The sequence below is a fragment of the Schistocerca cancellata genome, chromosome 8 (assembly GCF_023864275.1).
Source record: "Schistocerca cancellata isolate TAMUIC-IGC-003103 chromosome 8, iqSchCanc2.1, whole genome shotgun sequence".
Lineage (NCBI taxonomy): Eukaryota > Metazoa > Arthropoda > Insecta > Orthoptera > Acrididae > Schistocerca > Schistocerca cancellata.
Window position 1 is genome coordinate 522,371,459 of NC_064633.1, and position 21,175 is coordinate 522,392,633.

Consider the following 21,175-nt stretch of genomic DNA (forward strand, 5'->3'; position numbering starts at 1 on the left):
CAGATGATAAAACAGAGCATAACAAGTAGAAAGAATTTTAAAGGGCATTATGGATTTATCACTGTCTTCTATATACAAATATATTTATTTGTTACAAATTTTTAATGGTTTTAGCAAAACAATATTTGTGCTACTAAAAGATAACAGCACAAGATGTGTTTATTACAGCATCTTGAATGGGAAATCTTGACAATCTTTTGCAAGTCCAAACAGCCTCATTTCTCAATCATTAACAGTAATGCATGTAAACACTTAAAGGCAAGATTATACCAGCTGTTACAGGAGTAGGCATTAATGATTAATTACCTACAACAGATATGAAAACTGTTAGATGCAGCCCACAGCTATAATCCCATGGTGTAATGTAAAGTTAATCATTAGTTATTCTATGATTAGATTTCTAATCACTTAATTAATTTCAATAAAATTTCTAGGTTGTATCTTCTTTTTTATGCAGGTGAGAGTCCGGAACCACGCAAAAATGGTTGATTGCTACCTGACAACATATTACAATCACAAAGGGCTCTTCGGTAACCGCAAGAGGGTTAGTGACGACATCATTGAAAGGCCACAAGACTACCACATTTATGAAGGCCTCAGCACTCTGACTAATATTTCACGATACGACCTTCCCGACCCAGATGTCTACCGCGACTTCTTTCGACTGAACCCTCTCTACGACTTTCCTCTTCTATCATCCACGTGTACATACTTCCGGGGATGCCCTATAAACCGATTAGATGTTGCCATCGCATATGACCTGCCTGAGTTGGTAGGGAAGTACCACAAGGGTGTAGAAGAGGCACTCACACAACTGAATGCACGGGTCCAGAGTTGAGCTTTTCCAAGATGGTGGCTGCAGAAAGTGTACAATGCCCAGGGTCCACCTTCTTAATGAGTAAGAGTAAGCTGGAAACCACTTCCAGCAGGCAATGCGAACAATATGTGATTTGTGTGGGGAAACAACAGATGACAGTGGCTGATCATACGCTGAGCCTGTACTCAATATTAACTCTGACTATGAGCAGCATAGACATTTAAAAAAATAAATAAATAAATAAATAAATAAAATAAATAAACCAACAAAAAATGATATTCACAAATGCGAGACTGCGGCCATCACTTCTGGGACTACAATTAAAATAGTCTCAATCGAGCTTTTAGAACATAAGCATAAAAAATGAAGACACAACACCGAATATTTTTCAGAGAAGCATAATTCAGTGACAGGGTGCTATTACTTCTACTTTGCACCTTAACACAGAACAGAAAGTCGCCGATAAATGCAGATACGTTAAATAAACAAAACAAATTTTATAAGAATTATAGGCATATGTGACACTGAGATTTTAAAAAAATTCTGAGGTTTTCAGATAATTCCAGCAAATCAACAACTGAAATCCAGGGGGGAAACAATACAGCAAACTTGAATTGCTCCTCTTTATAAAGCAGACAAGTAGAAAGTGTTTGGAATTTTTGGTCATTGCATACGCTTTCAAAGAAGACAGACCAAGTGAAATTCTAGTTTGGAGCATAATTCAGTTAGTGCAAGAATGTGAAAAAGGCCGCTAATATGTAAACTGCCACTGTCACCTGCGACATGCATAGTTCCCTAAAACGAATGAGAAATTCACTAATCCAAAACTGACACTACAGAGGCTCAGAAAGTGCACCCTGTGGCATAAATTTGATTGCAACCAGTGAAGTGGAAGGAAGCTCTAGACATTCCACTTCAAAAAGCTTTAACTCAGCTACAGGAACATAAAAAGTTCAAATGTAGCAACATAAAGTGAAACAGTGTCCTACCAAAAGAACATTGTGTAACTGTCCAACAACTTAAGCACTAAGTGGAGAAGTTAAAGAGTGATTATGCAGTGTCATGACTGTGTGAACTTAGGCATTTTACATAGACCTTTCACACATCTTTATCCAGAGCTGCATTTCTGCAAAAATATGCCTTGCAAGATAGAAAATGAAGACTTGTATGAGAAATTTAACTTCACGTTATTTTATAGAAGCAAAGGGAGAAAAGTTCCACAATCATGCAATAATATGATTTTTGTATGTCATATTTCTACAATCTCTACTCAAATCACATACAGTGTGTGGTGTGATGATATTTAGGCACATGTATCCTTATACAATCCTCAGGGTATAAATGCAGGTACAGTTTAGTTTGAACAAAGCAGTAAGTTTATCTTTTTTACTGTTAACTCTGGTTCATACATTTATGGCTTGCAGAAGCATAGTTTGCTGCAGAATGAGATAAGTAAGGTGCTGTGTACAAATGTGTTCAAAATGAAAAACAGCAACCTCTACAAATTTCATTGATGGATATAATAAAAAGGCACATCACAAGGTCCAAGCAATTCAAGTGAAAAGAAGAAACAATATGATGTGTATTTTACAATCAAGGATTAAATGTGTAAATTTTGTGTGTGTATATGCAGTGCTTCAAGACATTTCCTGCACAGCCACTAAACAAGTTATGTGGCAATCGCATTTCCTTGAATGTCTGTGAGTTCCCTAGAACTACCAACAGAGATTGTTCTCCAAATTGTATGTGTGAGTGAGTGTATTTTTGTTTGTAAAATTTTACTTAAGTATTCATAATAAAATCAATGTACTGTTTGTTAATAGTGTGTTAAGCATAATTACCAACAAACAGAATCAAGCTTACGAAACAAATCTTCAAATTGCTTTTGACGGGAAGTGTATTAGTTCAATACCACCAGAAAAACGTGGGAACTTCACATTACATTGAAACCAATGACCTCATTACATATAATGATATTCTGAGGCATCCTTGCAATACAACACAACCTGTGGCACTGAGACTGCCACTCTGTATCAGATATGTGCAGCAGGATAACATACTATGCAAAGAACTGCATGGTGTGGAGGAAGGAAGCTCTGACTTCCTCATTCACACAGCCACTATACCTATAATTTATGTTTTGTACATAACATCTACCCCACGGAGGGTACTAATCTTTCTTGCAGGTAGAGTACACTATAGATAAGGAACAGCTTCATAACAGCCTCATTGCTCACTCTAGCATAAAAAGATCGAACACAGCACAGTGTTAACAACATGCTGCACCCAAAACTGGCCAACACAATGCTATTGCACAAGCACGGTCTGATCACTATGGTTGGCAGTGGTGAGGCACAAAGTGCAAGCACACCTAATTCTTCTGATTTCTCTCACTCAGAAATAGGCACCTGAGATGCTGAGAAAAAATACACTGTATGTTGTGTGTTATAGAAAGACTTTCTACAGATTGCCAGATAACCAGTCAGCCATTGCGAGCATGTAAGACTGTAACATTACAGATTTGTAGATAATGTGTAACATGAGTTGTATCTTCCTTTCTGCTTTTTTATGCTGACTGCCATCATGAAAGGGTGAGTTTTAGTAGCATTTTTGTCTGATACTACATGAGCACCAGAAAGTGATGCCCTGTAAATACGGACGCACACAAAAAATCAATAACAGCTGACATTATCATTCACTGGTACAATAAGAAAAAATTTACACCTAAAATGCAAATGATATTTTCTTAAAGAGTTTTTGTGTCATTTAAATAGATACAATTCTAGGGTTCCTGGCTTAATCACTCTCCCTCCATACACATTTTACAGTTTTTAATATCATCTTTGTTTGCTCCCTGAAGAGCAAAGGAAGTGTATGTGTAACAGAAATAATGAAGTCATTACACACACACACACACACACACACACACACACACACACACACACACAAAGAAAATATCTCCTACACTGTCTTTTCCTTACTGAAATCCTGCACAATAATACAAAGCTTTACTTTCTTTTACCTGTAAATTCTGTATCAGAGACAAGTAATAGCAATAATATTAAAGTTCCAATGAAAAATCATAATCACCACCACACACGTCATCTCCAACATTCTACTGCCAATTCAAAAGCCTCTAATACATGACATAGCAATTTTTTCCCTTTGCTTGTCTTCTGATCCCATACGTCATAAAATTAATGTTACACATCTTAAATGCTTATTTACATAGACATTTCTTTTCATATAGAGGTATATATACAGAAACAGTCAAAGAGTTTCAAGGCATATAATGTAGACTGTCTGTACATTCCAGAATCTTGCAATCTAGATACTATTCGCATCCAGTACTGCCTAAGGCATCTGCTAACAATGAGATATTGTGGCACACTGCTACTACTGGGGAATTCCATCACAGCTTAGTTGGTAGTTTTCCTATGCACTTCATTACAATATTTTAAATGACATATCACTTTTAGCTATTACTGTTTCTATTTCACTGTCACAATTTTAGAATTTGTGCCATTTTCAAGCATAAGATTTCATTTCATGTTTTGTCATACAAATATGTTAAAAATAACACTGTTGTAGGCATTATAAGACACACATATACAGTAAAACTTCGTTTATACGTTTTTGAACGGACTACAGAAAAAAAAACTTGTAAGTGTGAAAAACATATATATGAAATACAGCACCATACTATAAAATGAATTGGTAAACACAAATAAGAGTCCAGGGGAAAAACCTGATAAGTCACAATTCTTATTTTTTTCAGGAGACTAAATTTAAAGTTTCAAGAGTCATAAAATTTTATTTTTCAAGTTATATTCTTCATTTTTGTTTTAGACCTTAATATATCTTTCAGAGAAAGAGTACTGCTGAAATTATACACATCTGAATAGGATTTACAATAATATGATGCATTTTTATTACAAAGGCAGGTAATACAGAGGAAAAATATGACAAGTCCATAACATATTGCAGGTAACTACAAGATTTTAAATTCATGTTACAACAAATTATCTCATATAATCATTTAATAATCTTCTATAAAAGGTCCTGTGCTTTTTCGATAGTGGATTAATGCAAAAGACAATCAAAATACACTTGCACTTCAGTACGGCAAAATCTTTTCAAGTCTTGTAAATCTCTGTATTTCTCAGCAGATATTTTAAGATCACCTGCAAAAAATCAGAATCCCTTAATTTAAATAGCTATATGCCTAATACTAAAAAAAAAACTTATTTCAATAAATAAAAAACTTCCAAATCATATTGCTGTAAAAGAATTACTATACCTTCATATTTAGCAGAGGGTAGGCTGAACTCACCTTCTTTTAGGCTGGAATCTTGCCCTTTCTTTCCATGAAGAAGTAATGAAGCTTGCTCATATGCTTCACTGTAGCTTCCTCTATACCGAACCAGTGCTGCATGGTGTTGTGTGACTTCCAATTCTCTTATTGGCCTGGATTGGAAAGGAAGTTTCTTCTTGTACATTGTATTATCCAGATTTGATTATCTCTCGTTGCTCCTCAACATCAATGATAACAAAAGGCGAAGAGAGTGTGTGTAAATTCTGAAAAACCTAACACCAGTCCTTTGGAATTTGACATTCCTGAGTTTGGTCTATCATACCAATATTTTTGTCACATTTGAGGTACGAATGACCTCTTATGGGGAATGTCATCATAACATAGTCCAATTGTTTTTCTGTATGGACCAGATGGTGAAGGAATCTGAACACAGTGGCATTCTTGTTTCGCCCTCCGCAGGAGTCACAGAAGATCTCCAGATGTCTGACTTCTGGATTTAGAAAATTGTGCACAAAATGATGAAGGAATGATGAAACTTCGTCTGCTCCTTTTCGGCCTGTGCTCTCTGGATACATGTAAAAGTATCTGTCCCCTGTTGCCAAAACATGAACATTGAATATAAATACAGAAAGCTGTCACTTATAATAAACTTCATTTGTCTTTATATTTGGACAAGGAAAGTTTTTGCTATAGTCCATCGTAATTGGAACCTTTGATGGATTTTTTTTTGACATTCCATCTTTGCCTTTCTTTCCTGTCATAGAACACTTTGTTTTCTGAGATGCAATTCATGAACTATTTCATTGGATCGAAGTTCGGAATGAAGCCTTACTTTATTTTCACCAGATGATGTTAAAATCAGTTCCTTCTCCAAACTTTTCTTCTTGGCTAGATACTCATCGCAGGAGCCACAAGTATCAGATCGTGGATATCCAAAACTTATATTGAAATCTGAATTGAATATAGTGTGGTATGTTTCATACGGCACATTCTGATCCTAAAACTTCTCATTGAACATATGGAACATTTTTTTAATATTAAAAGACTCTGGTAGGTAAATTTTTTCTGACTTCGTCAAACTGTAGTGGCTATGGGGCCTTTAAATGATTTAATGTGTGCTCTTATTATTGCACGTGTTTCATCTTTCAAAGCCTGTGGGCTGGATCTGCGTTTCCCTCGGCCGTCTTGTAGAGGTTGGTCTCCAGATTTAAGTTTCTTCAGTAAATAATCTACCTTGGCCTTCTTTATTCCATGTAATGACATAAATGCTTGCTTGCACACATGTACTTCTTGGATACTTCCATTAATGGTAATACAAACACTGAATTTATATGATGCATCACGAAACTTTGCTTCCTGCTCTTCTCTCTTCTAAGACGCCTGCGCTGTACAGGGACCACCGCGATTAAACCACTTGAACAGAGGTTTATTTCATCATGATTTTGAAAGTGGTTCATGCTGTTAATAATATTTTCATCACTGACAATACCATGACAATTGTTTTTGCACTTACATGGTTCTCCTGTTTCATGTGACGGCAATCTTAAAACGTTTGGAAGCATCTCTAATGCGGCCATACTTCTTCCTTTTCTTTGTCGGCTTCTTTGATGACATTCTGTAGTTTTCTTCGCAAGTAGATGAGTCACTGTCTTCTTTATTCATTTTACACTGACAGAATACAATGCTAGATCTAACTTCCTTCACAAACTCCACAAAGCTAACAACAATGGTCAACTTGTACACAACAATGACTGTGGCAACAATGATAAAACAATGATAACATTAGTGAAAACAGACCTGCGCGGTCTGGGAATCATTAAATCATAAAATTTTATCGTTGCATTCTCTGGACTTGTCAGGATATTCCCCTGTTTTGCATGGACTTATAATGTTTTTCGCCTGCACATGCTTACAAGATATCAGAATATCTCTTGACTCATCAGGTTTTAGACCAGTTCTGTAAAACAAGCTATAATTATACTGGCTGGTCTATTAAATTATGAAAAAAATGACCCAGAAACTTTGGAATTTTAGACTTATCAGGTTTTTCCTCTGGACTCTTCAAAATAAAAAGTTACATTCTACAAAACGTTATATAGACTTACTAGGTACCATACATAATGAAGACATAAAGAGAAATGTAAACCTCTACACAGAAAAAACATTTCGTAAAAAAGCCCACAATTTTTGCTTGTATTTTTTGACGCAGCAATAGTGTAGACTGTGCCCTCAAAACAGGATAGCTCTGTCATTATTTCATCAGAAACATTGTGGCGCGTCAATTATTTCTAACGCATTTACTGCATCGTTAAACGTCACGGAGGAATGCTGAGGCTCTTCTGTATCATCCCCATCGTCAGTTTCTTCCTCATTCAGGTCCCGCGATGCACACTGAACTATCTCAGCGATAGTCACAGGTTCTGTAGTGACAAGGTTTTCATCGACATTCACATAATTCTCAAATGATGCCTGCTCTTCAAGTCAATTCCATTCTCCATCATTAGGTGAAATACCGTCAGTATGATCATTTCCACCATGATCGTGGACTTCATTTCCAAATCCGGCTTTTCAGAAACAGTTCCAAATGGTATTGTCTGAAACTCTGTGCCATGAAGCTGCAATGTAGTGCATTGCCTATCAAAAGAAACAAATTCATTAATAATTTCTCGAAGTGTTCTTTGGCTCCAGTAGCATGACATGAAATAAATGGCAAGTAAAAATCTTACCTGTAAAATGTTTAATTTCATTTCTTCCTTTTTTTCAATGTTTACACACCTGATATCATGCTGCATGAGCATTTTGCAATAGAGCAACTTCAAGGTCAAGTGGCTGGAGCTCACTCTTGCAATTCGCTGGAAAGAATTCCATGGTCACATTTCTCAAATAGGAAGTAAGGGGAGGATGTGCTACACACCTGTCTACGAACAATAAAATCTTCTGGCCTCCTGCACCTATTTTCAAATCAACACTTTAAAGCCAGCTTTCGAAAACTTTTGTTGTAATCCATGATTTCTTGTTACTAGTGTATTTTGTGGAAAAAGTGACAATGTTCTAAAAACAATGGGGCTTAGCAAATTTCCTGATATAAGTGGGTGGAGCTCTTCACTCCCATCACTGATAGCACATAACAGCACTGTCACACATTGTTTACTTTGTTTTCCTCCGTTGCAGCTCTCGCCTTTGACTGCCAGTGTCCTTGTAAAACAAGCCTGCCTCATCTGCATTGAAAATGTTTGTAGGAGCATATTGGGATTTCAGTTCTTTCCAATCTCGCACAGTCTCAGGATCGACACTTTTGCTTTCGCCACACGCATTCTGACAGCTGATGCCATGTCTTACCTTAAATTTGTGCAACCAATTAGATGAACCACTGAAATTCTCCACACAGAGTCGAACTGCAAATTCATTTGCCTTTTCACAAAGTATTGGGCCACTAATAGGAATGCCTTCTGCTCTACGTTGCCTGAACCACTGCAACAAACGATCTTCCACGTCTTCATATTTCCCGCCCTGAATACGTGTCCTCTTACTTGTAGAAATTCCGAACACTGGTGCACTATCTTCAATTTCTTTTGTCTTTGCTGCTATAGAATTTAAAGTAGATGCAGAAATTCCTAATTCCTTGGCAATATCCACTCACTTTAGATTATTGTTTTCCTTCACAACTCTTAAAATTCATAGCTTTTCAGCGATAGTAATGATTTTCTTTTTTCTTCCACTCATGTTACCAGTTCTCAAAATAATTAGAAATGTAGTAATACGGTACTATAGCCTTTACAGTATGAAGTGTGATGTGTTTTGGGATTCCCGAGTGACGCACATCAATTCTTGTCCAGTTGTGACCTAGTTCAGCAGATGCCGTGTAATTTCAGGAAAACAAATGAGTGCTACATATACAACCAATCTTCCCTATGGCTATCACCACTGGCGTAATGGTAAGCTTCATATGTTATACTGTACTTTCCAGTTCTGTGCAGTCTCTGTATAGCATATGGTTTTTGTAATGACACTATTATTGTAGTTTATACTGTTGTTGCATATCTGCCAATCTATAAAACAATCCCAAGTCTGTCACATTAAAAATTAAGTGTTTGTTAGATTCGGATGCTCACAGCAAAGTCATTTTCTAGTTGACAACCGCGGTGCTGTGTTAACAGGTGGACCTTAGGCCAGTATTATACTATCAAATTTTCTTTGATAATGATCTTTGATGTGGCGCAAAGAGGGTATATCACACTGTCATCAAACATTTTGTCAAAGTTCCTACATGATGGCTGATGACGACTTAATACTATTCTCTGCAGTTCAATTCTAATTACGGCATCAGCGGTGCAGTATTATACTTCATCAAACATTTTGTCAAAGTTCCTTCATGATGGCCGATGACGACTTAATACTATTCTCTGCAGTTCAATTCTACTTACGGCATCAGCGGTGCAGTGTGCAGATGTTGGCAACACCATCTTCATATAATGCAAATGTTTTGTTATGAAATGTTCATTTTACGAGTATAACTAACTTACTTACTTAGTGGGCAAGGGTACATACAAGAATCTGTCAACCACACAGCAAGAACAGATTTAATCATTTACTTCGTGGTGAAATGGATTCCCAGCAATGAATAGTCATTGCCAACATCAACACACTATGCCACTGATGCCGTAAGTAAAATTATACCTGGTCTGCAGGTGCATACACTGCAATTGCATTGTCATTGCATTTACAAGACAAGCAGAAGAAAAGGAAACATACTTGGGTGAAGCCGTGGACTTTATAGCGAGATGCGAAAGATATACAGCAAAATTTGCTATGGGAGCTGCAAATCAAAGACATAAAGTCGCAAGAAAATCCCTTTGGGAATGGACGAGAGTACATTTCAATATGTGCTCAAGAAAGTGGCTCCTTATATTATGAAGCTGAACACTTTCCTTGGAAAAGACAGACTTACCACAATACTGACATTTCTAACTACTCTAGTTTACAATACCGGTATAGTGCTGTAATGCTGCAGTGCACATTGATGAAAATAATACCAGAAACGTTTGAAGCTATTTATAATGCACTGAAGGAGGAATATGTGAAGGCAAATAAATTTAATATATACTGCAATCACGACAAATTTTTATTCCCACAGAAGTTGTAAACTTTCTCCTTTATATTCTCAGGTGTATATCCTGGTCATACTTCATGGCTAATAGCTCTCACTTTTTATTCCGTTTTTGTGTTCGGGATGTCTTAAGCCACACAGTGCTTCATCTGCCTCGAATATTTCGATCAATTTCATTATATGCGACACACCATGTAAATTTGGGAGCCATATTGATAAACATTGTGTGTCAGACAGATGCAGCGATGCTAACACTCCAAGTGGTTGATTTCTCCATGCAGTAAACGTAAGACGAACACTTCCTTTGATCAAATCTAAGGTGAGGTGCTAGATTTGATAAAAAAAAAATTTGACCAATGCCTAACTTTGACAAAGTTCCTTATTACACTATCAAATTTTATTATACTCTAATATCAGCCTTACCAATCTATCTACTTCCTGGCAACCCACTATGAAACACTGTGTCATAACTTGTGCACACTGTGGATATTTCGCTGGGACAAAGAAAAAGAAAAAAAAAGGAAGTATAAGTGAGAAAAACGTATAAGTCAAAAATGTATAAATGAAGTTTTACTGTAGATAGCAATCATTAAAGACGACACACAACAAGCAACCTGATACTTGCAGAGACAATGTTCGAAGGCAAGGACATCTACTGTGTCAATATCACAATTTACAAACCTTACCTACAATAACCATATACAAGACAGGTGATTACAAGACAGGTGAACTGGAAAGCCTTGTTTAAGCAATAGGTCACCACATCCAGTGCACAAGGAAAAACTAGTACAACAATATTTCAACATGCTTCCCACTTTGCAGCACTGAGAAAATGTTGACCAGTATTGTAGATAACCTTGTGGCAAACAAGATGGGCACTTTTACAAGGTCTAGCACAAAATATGTTAATGAATTAAATAATAAAAATAGTGACATGAAAGACTAACAAAGTTCCAAATAATTTTCAACTACAAGTGGGAGGGTCCCTGCACTTCTTTGTTTGCGCAAGTTTCCTGTTGTTATAATGCTGGAAATTCCAGAATGGAATCTACTAGTACATCAAAACTGCGGGAGTAATTAAGAATATGAAACTCAATAAATGAAAGCTAATTTGAATTTCAATCTAAGGACACAACTTAAAAATCACATCAATATTAAACAACAGAAAATCCAGGATGGAATAAAGACAATTTTATATAATAGGATAGACTGCTACTCACTGTATAGCACAAATTTTGAATCACAGACAGGCACAACAAAAAGACCCTAAACATGTAAGCTTTGCAACTCAACATCTCCGCTACATGGTGAGTAGCAATCTATTCTTTACATAATACTGTCACATCAATATTACTCACACATCAATTTCATCCACAGGATGAAAGTTTTCTAGCACAGAACTTGGACTGTGTCAAGATGAGTATTTCATTATCACTCATTGAAGTTACACAGACATTATGTCTAAAATTATACATTTTGAGTTATATGAGCAATGACCTTCATACAGCATACGTAAACACACATCTACCTTTTCATGTGTGCAACTATAATTTTCCAATAAAATGTAACATGATATTGCATTCTTTTAGCTCTTCCATCCAGTCAGACTTTAGCAAACTTGGTTCTGACATCATTACTTCCAAATATATTACTGTAATGTGAGTTCTGTCTATAGCTGTACTGTGTAAAATTCCTATGAACACAAGAGTATGCTGTCCTTTCTACATGTTACTAACACTTGTTTATTAATGGACCCTTGATAAAGAAAGCAAAAAGAGATAATAGTAAAAAAATTTAGACAGAATGCCTCTTTATAAATTCAACACACACACACACACACACACACACACACACACACACACACATTTCCTGCTCTATAGGTATCAGCACTAGCTTTTTGACAGTGATCAACATTTTCCTTCAGCAGACATCCACCATCTAATACCAACAAAAATTTTCATTGAGGTCATCAAAACCAAACATTCTATGCGAATTTGTTTGTTTTCCAGTCTCCTGTATTGCCTGGCACTGCATAAATGGACCAACATTTTCAAGAACGTATTGTACGTATCTTGAAGGATAAACCCCACTGTCACAAAAGGTCTCTTAATATTTCCTGAATTTATGTAATCAGTACATTAGGCATATCTTAAATATTATGTTACCCAACATTTAAACAGAGCTACAAACCCAAATTCTACAAAATGTATATTGCCCTAACATGTTACAAAGTTTTTAGGTCAGCTTGAGATACAAGTCTCCCTCTCTATTATAAAAGGCTGTCATTAACAAAACAAGTGCACATTAATTACAAACTAGACAACACTATAGTACATCATCATTTCCACCTCTCCAGTATCAATGCTGCATAGCACAGAGGCACATTTACAACTACAAGGAATATTACTATACCCTTACCCCAAGTTAACACTCATACTACAACCTATTAAAAAAAATCTTAATTTCTGTGGATGTGGCTAAGAAGTTATGCCTAGAAGAAGATATAATTCAGAAGACTTCTACAAAATAAAAACACAGCTTCTTCTATCAATCATATGCAATATGCAAATGTAAAACTAGCTGTGCAGCATCCAGAATGAATAAAATAAATATAACAAGGAAAGGCAGGAAGGAGAAAGATACATTATACGTTTTACAGCTGTAAAGGATTATCACTTGATATTTCTGAGAGAAGCACCTGTTATTCAAGAGAGTTAAGGAAGGTGAATCTATACATTCTGTAGTCAATCTTACAGTCTGAAGGAAGAGGATTTCATTCTTTACTAGATTTGGGTTACCAGAACAGCAGCCATGAGCTCGTCTATCAATGAAATTGATTTAAAGAAATCTTATACACCCTGAACTACATCAATTTTCCAAAAGGTGTATTGGATCGAAGGTTCTGTGTACTCAATACTGTCCAACATAACAAACAAAATTATACACAATAGATTTGTGGTTTTATATTCTTGGTGAACTTGTCATATTACATTTACATAAAATTCTTAGCTTTTGATAACATTCGTCATAGCCTTCATCATGAAAACAAGCGACTGTCATAGAGGTGATGGAATTCCACAGAAGTAAATGATTCTAATAACTATAAAAAATGTATTGTTAAATGATCTGGACCATGCTAGAAATTAATGGAACACATTCACCAAGAAAGCCACCGAGATTACACAGTGTGTCAACAACTTTAACAAAGATATGCGGAAACAGCTACATGGTACTAAGAGACTACAGACAAGGATGTCCTGTATTACATGTCCGAGATTGGAATAATGATGCTGAGGACATTTCATCATTGATCCCTATTTAATCCCTGGTCACAAGGGGGCACAACTAAAAAATTTACACTGTTGGAATTCTGTCAATTGTTTTCCTGATGAAGAAAATGATGGATACTGTTGAAAGCTCAGCATGTTATTAAATTTTAATGCAACAATTTCATCGAAAACATTTTATACTTGAAATGCTATCAGGTATACACCCAGGTGACATTGTCCAGACAGTGCTACATTTTGGCAAGATGACTCTGCATCCATGGGTTGTGTAAGTGCTTGAACATTATCTTGTGGGTGCCATCTTACACACCACCTGATGAAAAAAGGGAAGCACTCAGAAGACACAGTCGCATGTCAATGTATATTCATACTTGTACACACCATCGGATTAGAGTTGCAGTTCTCTGTGACAGGCTGAGCAGCCATGAGAATTCATTAGTGCTGTTTGCATTTTATGTTGCTACCAAGACAGGTAAGGCCAGGAACAGTGTCAGACATTCAGTAAAAGGACACAGAGATACTGCATACTTGTGAGAGGCAGCACTATCAGCACCTGGCAGAATTTGAAAGAGGCCTATTGTGGGTCTCCATATGGCCAGCTGGTGGAATCAAGCAATATCCAGATTTGTGGGGCATTGGGATACGATGGTGGCCTGATATTGAACTGCACTGAAATGTGATGGCAGGCGTACTTGTCATCGAGGTTTCGGTCAACTTCATCTAACCACCACAAGAGAGTATCACTGCATTGTACACCAAGTACATTGTAAACATTTCACATCTGTGACTGGCATCCAAGAACAAGTAATGGATTTCCTGCCACATTCTGTATCATCCCACACCACTGCTAAAAATTACCGGCAGCTGTACTAGGGAATTACCATCCGATGCATACAATGTTGTTAACACCACAAAACTAATAGCTAGGAAAGGTCCCATTCTTCCAATGTTTTGGATAGGCACAGTGGTGCTACTCCTGGCATTCTTGTGTGGGAAGCCATTGCGTATGACTTAGATCACCACTGGAAGTGACAGAGAACTGTGACAGCACGACAGTATGTCACAGACATCCTGCAATGTCACATGTTGCCTCTCATGTGACGTATCATGGTGTCATTTTTCAACAAGACAACATTCATCTACTCACGGCACTTGTCTCTATGAACTGTCTGTATGATGTCAAGTTGCTCCCTTGGCCAGCAAGAACACCAGATCTGTCACTTATAGAACATGTTCGGGACCATCTTGGACATCAATTCTATCACAGTGCCAGTATCTAAGATATCAAGCACCAGTTGCAGCAGTTGTGGGTCAGCTTGCCACAGAAAAGGATTCAGTGGGTTTATAACACCCATCCCAACTCAATTAGTACTTGCATCCAGCCCAGAGGGATTGCAATACTGTACTGATAAGTGGGCCATAATGCCAAGTTCTTTGTAAATTTGATTCAAGTGTTCTAATCATGTCACATATGCCCTCAATCCATGAATTTCATTTTGTTTCCTCTTTCCCTTCTGGATGCTTCACTTTCTGGCAAGCAGTGTATATCAGTGCTCTCCTAATGTCAATTCTGGCCCCTCCGCAGCTGGGTAAGGCGCCGTTAGTGAGGTGGAGTTGGATGTGTGCCACTGGGGCACGAGCTGCAACACTGATGCCATGTTGTCACTGTTGTGTTCAGGACACTCTGTAGTGGAGAAGACATATCTGCATGCTATTGTTTCACTTATTCAAATGGTGTGGCAGGAACACATCTTTAAACTAATGGTGCTTTGAACAAGCTCAAAGTTGTGTCAGATTCATTACTACACTGAGAATATCTGTCTTCATTTACAAGCCCATCCTGTGGCTGGATCTGCAATATTTCCTTTAGGATGCAGCCCTCAAGTTGTCCTATAGGAATCGATAGTGATGTGCCAACATTATGACCTTGTAAACAAAATAAGCGGTTTTCAACTAAGTAAAGGGCATACTTCAAAGTATAATGCCAATCAATTTGAATATCTATTCATCTCATGCACACTGGAGGGCGGAAACAATATCAAAAATTTGGACTCTTTCACTCTAGCAGTGTCCTGAATAGGAGAATGGCACAGCAATGATAGCCACAGCTTGTGTTCTGCAAGTGTACTTTCCATACAACCTCACCAAAGGGAACGTGCCCAGCCACCGAGGGTCCAGGATTGACTACAGGAGGGTTCCTGTCATAAATGACAGTACCCATGGAAAAATAGTCAGTCATCTGCACCACCTCAGAATGGCAACTAGTAATTATGCCTAAATACTGCACTATCCAGACAATCCCAGGCACCTGAATAGCTGAGAGCAGCTCAGGATCATCACAGGCTGGGAAAGCCTGAGGTCACATTTCACATTAAAATCTCACTGTTTTCCACATGGATCCATCACTTTATTTTCAGCTTTTAAATGTACTGTTGTGGGTGCGACAGCACCACTCCTTGTTTCAGAGGAAGTAACCTTTCCATCAAAACAGAGCAATTGGTTTTGGCTGTTCATTCAAATTTTACAAATATCTATTTATGACAAAAAAAAAAAAACCCACACAATCATTAAAAATTATTGGTACTGAAATAGTGTCTCACAAGCATTGTACAAAAAAAACCTGAGACACTACAAAATTTGATGCTCATAGTTTGTTATTTTACATATCACCAATAAAAATGTTCATATCAATGACAAGATAGTGAGTCGTGCTTAAAAATTGATGATTATGACAGGGTTTGATGATTATGACAGGGTACAGCTCTAAGTCTATGCTCAATATTGTAGGCAGTATCCATAAAGTAGGTCTTGCCAATGTGTTACAATTTGACTTTCTTATCAGTGGCAATAGTCTTCAGAAAACTATCTTCTCTTTGAGAAAATGTCCATTGCAGTCTTGATGTTCAAGGGATTACAAAAACAAATCACTGTATACTAAATATTCTAGCAACCATTTTTGAAGTAGAAGCAGAAGTGCACCTTGAAAACTGGCTATTTTTAATGTACACTCTCTCAATTTCTAAATGCAAAACCTGTTTTCAAATGAATACAGCCCTCACAGCCTTACAAATGTGATCTGTGACCATCTTTCTAATTTTTATTTTAAGTAGACAATTTCTTACTAAGAATGACTGAAAAATAAATAATCAGGTAACTCAAAACAGTGGTGGAAAATCTAGGTTGGAATCTAAGTAATGCATAAAACAATCACCAATTGTTCAGCTGAGATATAGAATGGTCGACAGTCACAAAAACAGAAGAGCTTCTGGGCAATATCCTTATTCTGAATTGATAGAAGACACACAGGCACACATGAATACCTACATAATCCCGACCAACTACATCACGTGCTGCAGCCCAACTCAACTGGAGTCAATAGATGTTGGATGGAGTTGGTAAGAGGAGAAAGGAGGTGTGTGTGTGTGTGTGTGTGTGTGTGTGTGTGTGTGTGTGTGTGTCTGACACATCCTGAGGGGAGCTGGGTGGGGCACACAGTCAAGTGAAGAAAAGGTCTGTAACTGGATATTAATTACTGAAATACAGTGACATTACCAAAACTCCCCATGGCCAAGGCAAAAAGAAGTAAGGAAACTGCAAACATTAAACTGAATTATTAAATCACATGACCGTTTTACTTACAGTAACACTTTTCTATCTTTGCAAAGCATACAATTCCTCAAGCAAATTTTTTGTTAAGGAACTACTTTATAATTACTCTATACATTTAAACTGGCCTTATAGTAAATGAAAACAAAACAAAACATATGGTAATGTCACAATCTGAGGCCAGTAGAACCGCTAAAGACATAAACATTAAGGGAAATGCTTCAATGGAGTGTCCTCTTAACTAAGCCCTAATAACAAATGTTAACAGGATTGGATAGGCTATAAGGGAAAGAATGCAACCAGGAAACAGAGCTTAATTTGCAAATATGCAACTCTTCAGAAACAGTCTTGGCATGGTTGGCTGGGAGGCCCCATTCGGGGAAGTTCGGCCGCCAAGTGCAAGGCTTATTTCAGTCGATGCCACATCGAGCTACTTGCACGCTGGTGATGGGGATGAAATGATGAGGACAACACGACACCCAGTCTACGAGCGGATAAAATCTCCAACCATGCCGGGAATCGAACCCAGGTCCACTTACATGGAAGGCAGGTAACGTTACCACCCAGCTGAGCAGGTGGACAGAAGAAATACAAAGCTACATATATGTAACTCCCTAGTCCACCCAGTTATCACGTATGGGTCAAAGGTATGGACATAGACAGAACATGACAAAAATGCACTAAGACACTCTGAGCGGAATATACTATGCAAAATCTGTGGTCCAGTAAGGGAGGAAGAAGGCTGGAGAATATGCTACATGCTATATTACAAGTATTAATACAAGGTAGGGACATAGAAAAATTTGTGAAATCACAGCGAATATGATGGATAGGACAGGTGCAGAAAATGGCAGAGGATAGAACTCCAAAGAAAATGATGAAATGTGTGATCCATTCAGCTAGGCAAAAAGGGAGATCTAGAAGAAGATGGATTGACGAAATAATAGTGGGTCTCACTAGTATGGGAGAGTCTGGAGCCAGAAAAGAGCAGCAAACAAACAAGAAACATGGAGGAAAATCACTGAAGAAGCCAAGGCTCACCAAATGTTGTAATGTTACCGAAAAAGAGAAGAAGTAATTTATTCATAATTCTAGCAGACTGAGTTCCCACTGTACGAACAAATCTGCTCCAAATCCAGTGGTAATGGTTCTACACTGACAAACAAATAAGAGTTCTTGTTCTCTTCACAAACAGTCAGGTGGAAGAATTACATTCAATAAGGTATAATACGGATTCATGTAGTAACCACTATATGACTATATGAGAACACATGCACGCACAGGCACGTGCGCGCGCGCGCACACACACACACACACACACACACACACACACACACACACACACACACACACAGAGAGAGAGAGAGAGAGAGAGAGAGAGAGAGAGAGAGAGAGAGAGAATAAAAGGCAATTGTCCTAAAGAACACAGGTGGCGAAAGGCACCAGATTTAAAACATTTCACTGTTACTGGTCATTGGAGCTACTCACAGTTTCAATAAAAATTATTTTTTATCTGCTCCAATGAAGTTGGTACGAAATTCTTCATCTTGTTGCAAAATGGAATACATGAATTAATTTCAATAATTTTGCTACTATTTCAAAAAACAAAGTAGGTATGTAATGTTACTTACAAAATGAGTTAAATTCCTCTACTACTTTGCCAAAAACATATTTCGGTCTTATTTGTAAGTACTCTTTATTCTGTGCTTACTATGTGTACATGCTTGAACATGCTCCTGAAAGGTCACAAAAAATGACCCACTTCTTCTTCAGCATACACTGCATTTCTCTCACGACCCTTAGAGATCAGAAAATCTATCTTCAAATGATAATGTAAATAATAGCCTTCATTTAGCACAGCATTATGAGACTGACAGTAATAATCCTGCACTGTTAAGTGACTTTCAATGCACACTGGTACTACCGGAATTTATTTAGACTACAGGCACTACAACAAGATATGGAAAAAACCAGATTATGCAGGTATGGAACTGCCAATGCGAGAATGGCATCCCTGTTATGTAAAGCTAAGGTGAAGATCAACAAAGTGAAATGAGATGACTCTTCAGTTCTCTTACCTCTAGAAAGTGATCTTAGTTATCAAATGAAATAAGTTTCCTTCCGGCAAAGTACTGCTAAATGCTATAACATTCTACTGCCTTCCAACCACTTACTACAGCCGTAACAGCCATATGCAACTTAATAATTTGCATGGGTGAGTATGGTTAAACAAGCTTATGATGATGTATTCTTCACAAAAATGATCTATCAACGTGTACATAAAAAATTAAAGCAAGGTTTTTGCTGACGATGTGGGGCAGTAACCAATCACTACACCAGAAACAGCAGCAAGCTAAAAATGTCCCACAGCCAGCCACCCTTTCCATCTATCTGACAGGTACTCACATTCGGTGTGACCTCGCGCAACCACTCGTCAGCTTGTTCATCGAAGTCTATCTTGCAAGCATCACGCAAGTCACTGGCAGCCTCTTCCCAATGGCCAAGGAGACGGTGTGCCCGGCCTCGGAACTTCAGAGCAGCGGCACAGTCGGGATTAGCTTCCAACGCATGGGTACAGTCACGTACACAGGCATTTGGTTTGCCAAGAGCTAATAATGCCTGCCCACGTTTAGCATAAAGCAAAGCAGAACCTGTAACAAACAAATCTCTCAGCAACAGACACATTGTACACTACTGACAAGCTACTCAAGTACTCCCAAACTGAATAAAATGTACATATGCAAACAAAGAATATTTACAAATGCAATCAATTTCCAAGCCAAGAAGAACAGTAAGCTTAATGCAGAATCATCACTGTTCTTATATACCTGTGTTGCTAGGCACAGGGACTTTCAGGATACCCTTGGTGGTAGGTGAGGCAGCAATGAATATTAAAAGCTAGGGTTTCATATGCTTTGTTAGCAATGAGTTACATGGATTTATGATATCCAGACTTCTAATTGTGAAGACTGCATTCTGGTCCCAGCTGCCAGAGTTGGCAGTCATATGTGCGTGAAGTGTGCTTCCTTGTGTGTGTTTCTCTTTCTTTATCTGACGAAGGCTGTGGCCGAAAGCCAATGTGTAAGTGTCTTAATTGTGCCTGTCTGCAACTTAATGTGGCATCTTTACAGTAAGTAGCAATCTACCTTGTTCTTACATTGCAAAACTACTTATTTCACAAGCAAATTTTTTGGTGATTCAATCATCTCTTACAGGTTATGGCCCTCATATGTTCTTGATTTAACATCTCGCGACTTTTTCTTGTGGAGCTATTCAAAGGAAGGGCCCATAAAAACAGACTGCACGCACTGGCAGGACTAAGAATAAGATAACAACCGAGATTTACAACCGTGTTGACATTTTCAGCAAAGTGGCCTCAACTGTGGTAAAATAAGGTCATGCATATGTTACTGAACAGGGCAACCATATTGAGCAACACAGTATAACCTCGTTAGCATGAACTCGCTTAAGACAAACCCGCGGTTTATGTGAAAAAACATTGGCACTGGCAGGAATACATTAGTTCTTATGGGAAGTTTTATCATTTACACAAATTTCGATTATGGTGAATTACAAACTCCTTTTTCAGTTCCTACACAAATTTCTTTGTAACACATTTTTTTTTTAACTTCTGATATTACAGTATTTTTAATTATTAATTTTTTCCGAAACGAATGCAAGAAATGTTACTACAAAGCTAACTGCCCAATGTTTACTCGTTTCTAAGGTATTGTAGGTCAGCAGCCACATTTATCACCTCAACAATCAAAGTGTACAGTACGTTCACATAAATGCAGTAATGTGTGGATTGACATTTAGAAACATACTTGATGTCTGTTCTTTTAGTTATAGTCAAATCAAGTTAAAATACTGAATAAAAATCTACAAACGGTAGCACTCAAAACAGACAGCTCTAAATGTACAAGTAAAGCTTAAGGCACAAGGTGAAATGGGCCACTGTACAAAGAAAACAGCAATTGCACAGCAGTTTGGAATTCCCAAACCTACTTTATCTATGATAATTAAGAAATAAGAAAAAAATC

At 37.5% G+C, this 21,175-nt stretch overlaps 2 protein-coding genes and 1 long non-coding RNA gene across 6 annotated transcripts in view; 1 reads left to right on the forward strand and 2 right to left on the reverse strand.

Annotated features, from left to right (window-relative positions):
- Positions 1 to 2,637, forward strand: part of LOC126095211 (uncharacterized abhydrolase domain-containing protein DDB_G0269086) — a 73,793-nt gene extending 71,156 nt beyond the window's left edge. For all 4 annotated transcript variants that reach the window (XM_049909945.1, XM_049909947.1, XM_049909948.1 and 1 more), the window contains one exon: positions 458 to 2,637. In XM_049909945.1, coding sequence (XP_049765902.1) covers positions 458 to 838 — 381 coding nt within the window. In that variant the 3' untranslated portion in view covers positions 839 to 2,637. The remainder of the gene's footprint in view (positions 1 to 457) is intronic.
- LOC126095212 (putative protein FAM10A4) overlaps positions 1 to 21,175 on the reverse strand; it is a 198,260-nt gene that overhangs the window by 135,314 nt on the left and 41,771 nt on the right. Inside the window, exon 4 of the mRNA XM_049909949.1 lies at positions 19,539 to 19,783. Coding sequence (XP_049765906.1) covers positions 19,539 to 19,783 — 245 coding nt within the window. The remainder of the gene's footprint in view (positions 1 to 19,538; positions 19,784 to 21,175) is intronic.
- On the reverse strand, positions 1,217 to 8,394 carry LOC126095213 (uncharacterized). Its single transcript, XR_007521929.1, has 2 exons — positions 5,151 to 8,394; positions 1,217 to 5,001 (listed from the first exon to the last, which is right to left on the reverse strand). It is a non-coding gene; the product is annotated as an uncharacterized LOC126095213 (long non-coding RNA).